Consider the following 11,138-nt stretch of genomic DNA (forward strand, 5'->3'; position numbering starts at 1 on the left):
CATATCGTGGCAGCTTTAAAATGTCACAAAACAAAAATACCAACACCTTACCAAACCCCTGGTTGAGATTGCAGGTGCAGTGGAATATAAACTGCATTGAACATTACATGATAATTAGTTTTCATGTTTCATATAGGGCCATCAGTGATTAGGTTTAACAGATTTTTTCATGGTTATTGCTCTCTCTTGGTGATGGCAAATACTATGTGAACCTAAGTTGTTACTGGGCTTCACACTGGCTGCTAAGTAAAAGCAGTCTCAGTGATACTGTTAGATTATAATTTAAAATGTTACGTTTACTCTCCACTTAAGGTGAGTGCAGTGGATCTGCTTACCTTTCCTCGAAACCTTCCATAATCTACCTAGCATGGGCCTTTTCCAAAATAAGTGAAAAACTGGTGCTTAATCAATGACTGTTGGTCCACTTTTACAGCAAATCAATGTAAGTTCAGTCATTTATCAGTTCTCTTAATCTCCACTACTTGTTATTCCAGCTCACTGCCCTGAAAGTGATCAGAGGACACAGACACAGATTGCAACAATGCCATACATTCAGTACCTATAGTATAACAAACTACTGCACGTATTCATTCTAATTTATCAGTAATGTACGCCTTACCCATCTACCAATAAGTGCCCTTCTTTGCGAGGCATTGGAAAACCTCCCTGCTCTTTGTGGTTGAAATTCACTGCTCGACTGAGGGACCTTACATATAATTGCATGTGTGGGGTACAGAGATGAGGTAGTCATTCAGAAATCATATTAAACACTATTATTGCACACAGAGTCCATGGATCTTATTATGTGACTTGTTAAGCACATTTTTACTCCTGAATTAATTTAGGCTTGCCATAACAAACAGGCTGAATACTTACTGAAAATACATTTTAGCTGTTCATTAGTAATTCATTTGTAAAACAAAAAAATACATACATAATTCCACTTTGATATTATTGGAAACAAAACAAATATCTAAATTTAATCAATTCTAAATTCAGGCTGTAACACAACAAAATGTGGAAAAAGTCAAGGGGTATGAATACGTTACAGCCTTATTCTAAAATTGATTAAATAGTCCCCCCCCCCCCATCAATCTACACACAATACCTCATAATGACAAAGCAAAAACTAGTTTTTATACATTTTATGCTATTTTATTAAAAATAAAAAACGGAAATATTACATTTACATAAGTATCCAGACCCTTTACTCAGTACTTTGTTGAAGCACCTTTGGCAGCGATTACAGCATTGAGTCTTCTTGGGTATGACGCTACAAGCTTGGCACACCTGTATTTGGGGAGTTTCTCCCATTCCCTCTGCTGATCCTCTCAAGCTCTGTCAGGTTGGATGGAAGCGTTGCTGCACAGCTATTTTCAGGTCTCTCCAGAGATGTTTGATCGGGATCAAGTCCGGGCTCTGGCTGGGCCACTCAAGGACATTCAGAGACTTGTCCCGAAGCCACTCCTGCATTGTCTTGGCTGTGTGCTTAGGGTCGTTGTCCTGTTGGAAGGTGAACCTTCACCCCAGTCTGAGGTCCTGAGTGCTCTGGAGCAGGTTTTCATTAAGGATCTCTCTGTACTTTGCTCCGTTCATCTTTGCCTAGATTCTGACTAGTCTCCCAGTCCCTGCCGCTGAAAAACATCCCCACAGCATGATTGTGCCACCACCATGCTTCACCGTAGGGATTGTGCCAGGTTTCCACCAGACTTGACGCTTGACATTCAGGCCAAAGAGTTCAATCTTGGTTTCATCAGACCAGAGAATCTTGTTTTTCATGGTCTGAGAGTCTTTAGGTGCCTTTTACTGAGGAGTGGCTTCCGTCTGGCTACTCTACCATAAAGGCCTGATTGGTGGAGTGCTGCAGAGATGGTTGTCCTTCTGGAAGGTTCTCCCATCTCCACAGAGGAATTCTAGAGCTCTGTCAGAGTGACCATCGGGTTCTCGTCACCTCCCTGACCAAGGCCCTTCTCCCCCGATTGCTCAGTTTGGCCGGGTGGCCAGCTCTAGGAAGAGACTTTGTGGTTCCAAACTTCTTCCATTTAAGAATGATGGAGGCTACTGTGTTCTTGGGGACCTTCAATGCTGCAGATCTTTTTTTGTACCCTTCCCCAGATCTGTGCCTCGACACAATACTGTCTGAGCTCTACAGACTATTCCTTCGACCTCAAGGCTTGGTTTTTGCTCTGACATGCACTGTCAACTGTGGGACCTTATATAGACAGGTGTGTGCCTTTCCAAATCATGTCCAGTCAATTGAATTTACCACAGGTGGACTCCAATCAAGTTGTAGAAACATCTCAAGGATGATCAATGGAAACAGGATGCACCTGAGCTCAATTTCGAGTCTCATAGCAAAGGGTCTGAATACTTATGTAAATAAGGTATTTCTGTTTCTAAAAACCTTTTTTCGCTTAGTCATTATGGAGTATTGTGTGTAGATTGCTGAGGATTTTTATTTATTTAATCCCTTTTAGAATAAGGCAGTAAACGTAACAAAATGTGGAAAAAGTCAATGGGTCTGAATATTTTCCGAAAGCACTGTATATCTCATATACATACCAGAGGAGGCTGGTGGGAGTAGCTATAGGAGGACGGGCTCATTGTAAAGGCTGGAATGGAATAAATGGAACAGTATCAAAGACAGGTAGAACTCTGTTCCATTAATTCCATTCCAGCCATTACAATGAGCCCGTCCTTCTATAGCTCCTCCCACCAGCCTCTACTGATACATACACTGTAAAAGTGAAGCAAAGTCAGCTACCTGCTACAGTATGGTATGATGTGACAGATAAGTATTTAAATATTGGATTAGGAAACCATACATTTCAGTTGGATCTTGTGTGCAATTGACCGATAAAGTGATTTTCATCTTAATCTTAATAAATCATTAAAGGCCCAGTGCAGTCAAAAACGTGATTTTCCTGTGTTTTATATATATTTCCACACTATGAGGTTGGAATAATACTGTAAAATTGTGAAAATTATGATAATGCCCTTTTAGTGTAAGAGCTGTTTGAAAAGACTACATGAAATTTCACACTGTTTTGGTGGGATGGAGTTTTGGCACTTAATAGTTACCCAGAAATGATTTGATATTGAGATAAAAACAGCTACACTGGACCTTTAAAAACCCAACCAAGAAGAATTGTCTGCTGACATACAGACTAAAAACATTTAAATGTTCACTTGAAACTGTTTCAGCACTCACATTTTACAACTATAAAATAAATCAGGGCATAATAATTATCATTCAATAAGTCAATGTTTAGATAATAGACCCTGATACATCTAATACAATTGTTCATACACTCTTAGAAAAAATTGTGCTATCTAGAACCTAAAAGGGTCCTTCGGCTGTGTCCATAGGAGAACCCTTTGAAGAATCCTTTTTAGTTCCAGGTAAAAACCCTTTTGGTTCCAGGTAGAACTCTTTTGGGTTTAATGTAGAACCATTTCCACAGAGGGATCTACATGAAACCCAAAAGAGTTCTACCTGGAACCAGAAAGGGTTCTAACTGGAACCAAAAAGGGTTCTCCTATGGGGACAGCCAAAGAACCCTTTTGGAACCCTTCTTTCTCAGAGTGTAGACATGCTTTCTCACACAACAGAGGCCAGGAATCAGAGGGGAAATGGACCATAAAATAACTTAAATGACAAATTATGTAGCTTTCTGAGTCAGTGAACCAACTTTAAACATGTCACCTCCACACTGGCTCATGCAAAATACAAATAATTTTCCTGGCCTGTGGCCTAAGCAGCATATTATTCCCGAAGAACACCCACTGGTGCAGTTTCAAGGAATGATGTCATATAAGTCTACTGTATCTGAGTCTCATGGAGATAGGCAACTCAAAGGCACAGACATGGGCCACATCACTGTGCTACTTAGCAGTACAGCTTCCTCGTTCACAAGTCCTTACCGGTACTTGATCTCGTGTCCTCTGCCTGGCCAACACACGTGAACACCCTGCTTGACAACGTACTAACCAGTTGCACCACTGAAAAGGCACCATTGGCAACCTTTCAAGCAGTAGAGTCAGTTTACGGCACAATCTTAACTCTGTTATACTCACCCCTCTAAACTCACACCACAGTGACCCCAGCCATTGAGGTGAGCGCAGCTGTGGGCATGGCACCACTGTAACAAACGTCACAGTGCTGCTTAGCAGTACAGCTTCCTCACTAACAAGTCCTTACCGGTACTAGATGTCGTGTCCTCTACGTTGCCAACACACATGACTGCCCTGCTTGTCAATTAACAATTTTTTTTATTTTTTTTAATAGTAATTCAACAGAGCCATTGGCGACATTTCAAGCTGTGAAGTGAGCATACGGCACGAACCTTAACTCTGGTACAGCTGCCACTAGAGAATACATAAAACTTCTAAGATTTGTTGTAATATGTTTGCCACATTAAATCACATCTACAGTGATTCATTTTAATCTCCATACACAACATTCTTCACATTATTTTCTCCTTTTGAGGAGATGGCTTATGTATGGCTATAATGTAGTTGTTGTTGCATAAGTTATATCACTTCATTCTTATCTTGTTATAAGATGCCATTCTTTATGTTCTATGGCAAGCACATGGGACCTTCTTGAACCCTGGACATTCCAGCGTCGGAGTGGACAGTCTTACCACAAGACCATGCTACACGTCCAGTGGGAACACTGTGGGAAAGTCGAATGCCGACACTCTGTGTGGAACTTCAGTTACTGTTCCGTAAAATTAGGTCACTCAATTCCTGAGTCTCTAATAGGAATGGTGCACAACCACAATCACTATGTGTCAACCACAGAATCTATGGCCAAGGTAGGCCTACATTTCCCACAGAACCGAACAAATAAACAGTGGCGACAATGTTGTTGTTGTTATTATGCATACCTCTCAATCATTGTTTTTTAAAAGTTTTTTACATGACATCCATTAAAATATAAACAAAAACTGACTGCAATGTTAAGAATATGTTAGATCTGTATGGCCCTATTCATTGAACAGGCGAAATGTTGTATTTCAATCATCTGGGCTGTGTAGGGTAACCTGAACATATTGAGAACCTATAGATGATACAACATAATACTGAGTTCATAAGTGACCTTAATCCTGGCATATTCCAACTCATGATGACATCACCCTCCAGAATTCACAGGGCTGCTTTTCTGAAACCATATGAAGTCTATTCCCAGACCTAAAAACATTTTTATTGGAGATTCTCCATCGACAATGATTTTAAGTTTATGAGTAGGCTAAGTCTGGGTCTAGAAAAAAGATAAATCCCATCTTCCCCAAAATAATTGCTGCAGTCTTCCAGAGAATAGTTATAAAATCCATGCTATCCCAATTTAATGCAGAGAAGAATATGCTTATTGAACATTGTGCATCAAGTGGCTTAGCAGGACACAAAAGTGCAGAGTAGACAACACAGGGTGGCTATTGAGGAGAGAACATCGGTGCCTGTTTTCCTTTTTAGCAATAATGATTGGAGAGTTTAACACTTACTGCATTTCGTGAAGACAGAGGCCCTGCAGCCGAGGGTGGATTGGAATATTGGATTCCCTTTCGGAGTTTTCCCTCCACCCACCTCAGATCTGTTTAATCTATTGGAATTTTTACAGTCCTCTCTGGCAGAGCCAGTATTTAAAGCTCTGTCACACAATACATATATAAGCAGTAATAGTGTTCTATTCTGCCTCAGGGGCCTTTACAACAGCCAGTTTGTGGGTGAAGAGCCATGACGGCCAAATACCACAATGTTCTTTAATTATACACCCTGAGATCTTGAGATCATATTTTTGCACAGATATACACTATATATATATATATATATATATATATATATATATATATACCCTTTAATGTGGTCAAAATTGGCAGTGATAAATCAATTGATTAAAGCGACAAACTGATAGAACACCATTCAAACCGAATGCCATTCAAAAACATCACACTTCATTTCTTTGTAATTTTTGTATGTTGGATTTTAGGGAAAATAATAATTTGTGTCAGTTAGTTTAAAGGGCACCTCTTTTGGCAGGTACACTGTATCGTGGCCTTCGCCTGTGCTCTGAATTCTCAGCCTCAAATATCCGGTGATGTGGTTAACTGGTGAGAATGATCATTGGTCAGCTGAGGAAACTGTGACCTTTATCACCACTACCTCATGGGAGTTATCTATCAATTTCACTTGCCACACAAAAACCGATTCAAATCATTAGTATACTGCCAAATGGTAATGCAGGTATTCATAAGTACAGTATACAGGACATTGAATTCTCCCTTGAACTGTATACACATTGAATCACTTTCAATCAGTGTATGTGGCACTTACATCATGACATTATTCCTATACTGAAACACTTCAGGGTCATTTCTAGTAACAATATCATGAGGCCACACTCTAAAGACAGAACCAAATGGATGTGTCCAAAACTTCACAACCCAATCCAGCTCATCTGTCCTGTTACAGTACCTGGGGTGATGTTGCACAATTTTAATTTCATCATCATGAACCATGAACTTACCTCCCATAAGTGCCTTGTGTTCCGCACCCCTCCTGACTGCAACTTATCCAGGAGGAGGGGGACTCCCGCGAAGGGGCCGATCCAGGTGCCCTGTGGGATACGCTGGGCGGCACAGATGCCGTAGCCAAGGCCGGGCACAGTGCTGGTGCAGAGGCACACCTCACGGGGCAGGTCCCGCAGCCAGTCAGGGACATCTGGGGGCGGCACGGCCGGCGCTGCACTGCTTGTCCCCACCAAGCGCCGCAGCGAGTGCAGGGGCCCATGCATGGGGCACTCTCCGTTACGGTTATCTGCACACATGTCACAACCTGCAGGGCACAGAAGGTAAAGGGGGTTTACCAGCAACTCATCTCACATGGTACACATGGGTTACTATAACATGTACTAACACATTGACCAGGGAAAAAATATATGTGTAAGAAGTATAACTTATTTGCATTTTTAAATATGGGTTTTGATATATATATATTTTTTATTGTACTTTATATATATATATATATATATATATATATATATATATATATATATATATATATATGGGTAGGACAGTCATTGGTCAGGAGGAAGGGAGGAAGTACACACATTTTTAAGTAATCATTCAACATAAGTATTTTGTGACATCCATTCAAAAATGTTTTGACAACATTTTCATGCAACTCTTCTGCTTTGTTTTAAAATTAGAATGGGATTATATTGCTCATTTAAAGGCCACAATAATGTTTATGCATAACCAAACATAATTATGTTAAATATAGGCCTAATTGGGTTTACAGAGGGATGGAAAAACATTGCAGCTTCTGTCACTAAATGAATAAAAAAGCATTATCTAAATCAATTTAAGAATAGTGTGCTGTCATAGCAGCATGAGTCATGACACTGCGGGGTTTCTTTTTGGAACTGAAATAGGTGTGCAACTCAAGTCAAGACCATACATATCCCACCGATGTTGTCATGTTGTTGATCTATTCATTTTGGCGAGAAATTGGGTCTGTCTTACAAACATGAATGGAGTAAACTGGAATCGTAGGCTACTCCCAGATTGTACCCTATGTAATGCGTAATGAATATCATTTAAATAATCAAATTTGAAAATGTAGGCTACTTGCCCATTTGTTACAGCCATTCAAATACCCGAACAGCACCAGCAACACGCTTCATTGGTCATGCAGTAAAAAAGAGCACTCTCAGATAATTTTTCTAAAGTTTAATTTCAACACGTTGCCCAAAATATTTGGAGAAATGGCCTGAGGACAAACAAACACCTTTTAGACGGATTAATATAATCGCCTTCAAGTGTCAAGTACCCCAAAAAGTCCTATGTTAGGGCTTCTAAGATTTGAACTAGAAAAACAGTTTAGCCTATTAACAGGTTACACATAGCCTAAACTCAAGTAGGGCCTACACATTAAAACCTATCTGGCTGTCGGTGTAATTACACACATTATAACGTACATGGAATTGTATGTTTCCTTGTGTAATACACACTTCAGCTATTTTATAAATGACCGACATTGCATTGGTTTGAAATATGGGGGAGAGAATACCGAATGTAGATAAAGCAGTCTCGCTGTCCCCGGGAGACTTCCATATACCATGTTCGGATGATGAATAGCGGCCGATGGAAAAGATCGATCTCTGATCCACACTCAGTCCACTCTCTTCTACAAAACTATACAGCAATTAATTGTGGCTTGTCCCCCCATCCCTCATCTCCTTGTGGCACATATCGATGGAGATTACTGCTGATGGGCCGTTTTATCACCTTAAATAAACACCACCATTTCAAACTTCGCTTTAATATAGAGAGGGTTGTCCTCGACGTCTATTTCCAGCCGATAATGTCAAAGCTAAAATTCTCCAAGCAGAAAAACAAAATTAAAGACAGATGAAGAACGAAGACTGAAATCTGATTTCAAAATCTATTTAATAATACATATAAATAATGTGATGTTGTTTCTTTTAGCAAAATGAAAAGAGAAACGGATTGTTTTATTAGGCACTAATAAGAAAACAAATTGATAAAAGCTTACATTAATTACAAACATTTTAGCCTAAAGGCCTAATATTAGCATATCAATGACGAGCTCAGTGTTATTTCTTATTTATCATATTTATCAGAAGAGGATTATTTGTGGAATCCCTTTAACTGTCTATAAATTAAAAAAGTATACGCCAATAAGGCCATGTAGGCTATTGTTAAAGCCCATATTAACGGTTGTAAATGGGCTATAGCTATTACATTTGTCGCCCTTGCAAGTTGTGGTGCTGCAGTTGAACACATGCAAAAGACAATATTTGCTCATCAGTGGTATAGCCTATACATAAATTGGTGTGAATATAGACGATCAGAGTTAGTGAATCATGCATACGCCTAATTGACCCATGCTACCCACACAAGCGCGGGGCACCTGCTGATGGTCAGTGCTGAGAAGCATGACTTTAATGAGGCAAAACAGAAGTTTGGTGTGCTCGAGGACCCTCGATTAAAAGGCAATAGAAAGCCTCGTCTAGCTCTAGTTTAGTTTATACTAGCCCATAAAGGCTGATTTTGAGTGATGGGGTGGAGCGAGATTTAAATGATTGAAGTTCATTTGTTCAATTGTGAGCATAAAGCCAAATCACGTTTTCTAACAGGCCTAACATGTGGTAACATTTTAACTGCTGTAAAACAAGATTTCCACTGGAATAGATTGCAGTATGTGTGTGGGATTCATACATACGATTGTTGTGGTCGCCGGTGTGATTGTTCAATGGGATAATCTCCATTCTCTGCTGTCCGTAGAGGTAGTAGTCTAACTCATCGGAGGTCAGTTTAAATCTGGACCCTTTGTCATTCTTAAAGCTGGAGGATATACAAAGTTCTTTCGCTTGGAGGTTGGTGTTGTCTGACGAGACAATGTCGGAACAGAGAGTTTGTCCAAAAAGTGCAATTTGTGGCACAGATAGTTGAGATAAACCTGCCAATGATGAAACGGATGGAGTCGATGAAGATGTGGAGGAAGGTGTTAAAGCCGACGATGATGATGTGGAGGAGATCAGGTTCGGCCGCTGACGGAGACTTTCCACCGGAACAGCTACCCTGTCCGGCGGCTGCAGCTGCGTAATGCCTCCATTCTTCAGCTGGCTTTGAGGGAAGAGCTGCTGCCAGTGTTGCATGTACGTCGGGTCCACTTTCAAGAAAGCAGATCCGCTAGGGTCACCGGGTTTTAGCATCTCAAACAGGAGCTAGAGGAGACAGTAAACAGTAGGCCTAACTTAGTCTACTTGGAAGAGACAAGTTGAGCATGCAAATGCTGTTGCTTTTAAACAAGTTAAGTATTACACCATACAACATATGTAAAAGATGCAAAGTATCAAACAATCGCACTTTAAGCACGGTTTACGCACTGTTTACACATTGCATGAAAATGTGTAATCGGTTTTGAAAGTAAAATAAACTAACACAGCGAGTCGACCTGACCGAAAGCGATTTAACAGTACAAAAACTAAAATGTAAATGGAAGTCAACCTCATGAGCGTTTCAGGTCTGTGAACCTCCCATCACATAGGCTACTCATCCTTGCGCTAAGGCAATAGAAGACAGTCCGCTACTTTTCAGAGGAATGTTCTTTTCAACGAAATGGCAAGTGGAGCATCGATCTAGCAAGACTTACTCTGTTGCGCGAAAACGGGGATTGGTCCTCGAAGGTGATTCCAATAGTATTTCCCAGACTCCTACACCATAACAGTATGACTTCGGATACGCGGCGTCTGTTTCAAGCTCTACATCTGAAGTACAATACAGTCTCCTCCCGCTCTTGCCCCCTCTCCTCTGAGCACTCGCAGGATCAGAGCAAGGGCACGTGGGTTTTACGACAGCATAAAACACAGGGGACGAAAAAGTTCACACTGGCCCAAAATTGTATTGCCGCATCTCTTTGCCAAAACTATTCTTGGATTTTAGGCTTGAAGGAGTTGAAAGTGGGACAGTTTTTAGTTAAATTAGAAATTCAAAAAGATAACGCCCATGACCAACAGTATTAGCATATATTGCTTATTTGGGTGCGTATTTAACTTGTAATCTGAGGCATGCAGTCATGCACCTTTAATTTATTTTCAACCACATGAATAAGGAAAAAAATATTATGCTAATGTTTAATATGAACCTTTGTTAATCATGTTTTGAAAGTTTTATTTTCAATGGTGTTCAAGGTGCGCAAGGGCTACTTAGGCGTATTCCTGTACAACTTTCCCTATTTCATGACATTTGTCGATTGATTCAATAAATAGGTGCACCTCAAGATAATATAGACTGCCTCATGGTATTGTTGCTTTAACTTGTTATCCAGCCCTTGTGTTTCCCATCGTTTCACATGCGCTTGAGAAAGTTATTACTGTTTGTACAGTGTCTGCATAGCCTATCTAAATGTAGGGCATTTTACACAATTCCTTCCAGAGGGGTGGTAAAATGTTTTGACTGGCGTGATTTTGACAAGGCCATTTGTCATCTCGAGACCTCTGTAGATTGATAACGAACAAAAACACCAACATAATCGTCTGAAAATTAACTCTTGTCTACAAAAGCGCAATTTCACTGTAAAAGAATGTGAAAAATAACACAGCCCACCAA

The 11,138-nt window shown here is 40.2% G+C and overlaps 1 protein-coding gene across 4 annotated transcripts in view; it reads right to left on the minus strand.

Annotated features, from left to right (window-relative positions):
- prdm6 (PR domain containing 6) overlaps positions 1-10,317 on the minus strand; it is a 53,869-nt gene extending 43,552 nt beyond the window's left edge. For 3 of the 4 annotated variants that reach the window (XM_041900610.2, XM_041900608.2, XM_041900611.1), the window contains exons 1-3: positions 10,183-10,317; positions 9,250-9,754; positions 6,530-6,837 (exon numbers count right to left, since the gene is read on the minus strand). In XM_041900610.2, the coding sequence (XP_041756544.1) occupies positions 6,530-6,837; positions 9,250-9,742 (801 nt within the window). In that variant the 5' untranslated portion in view covers positions 9,743-9,754; positions 10,183-10,317. The other variant, XM_041900609.2, reaches the window with a different exon arrangement.
- Between the last annotated feature and the right edge of the window lie 821 nt (positions 10,318-11,138).

The sequence above is a fragment of the Coregonus clupeaformis genome, chromosome 16 (genome assembly GCF_020615455.1).
Source record: "Coregonus clupeaformis isolate EN_2021a chromosome 16, ASM2061545v1, whole genome shotgun sequence".
Classification (NCBI taxonomy): Eukaryota; Metazoa; Chordata; class Actinopteri; order Salmoniformes; family Salmonidae; genus Coregonus; species Coregonus clupeaformis.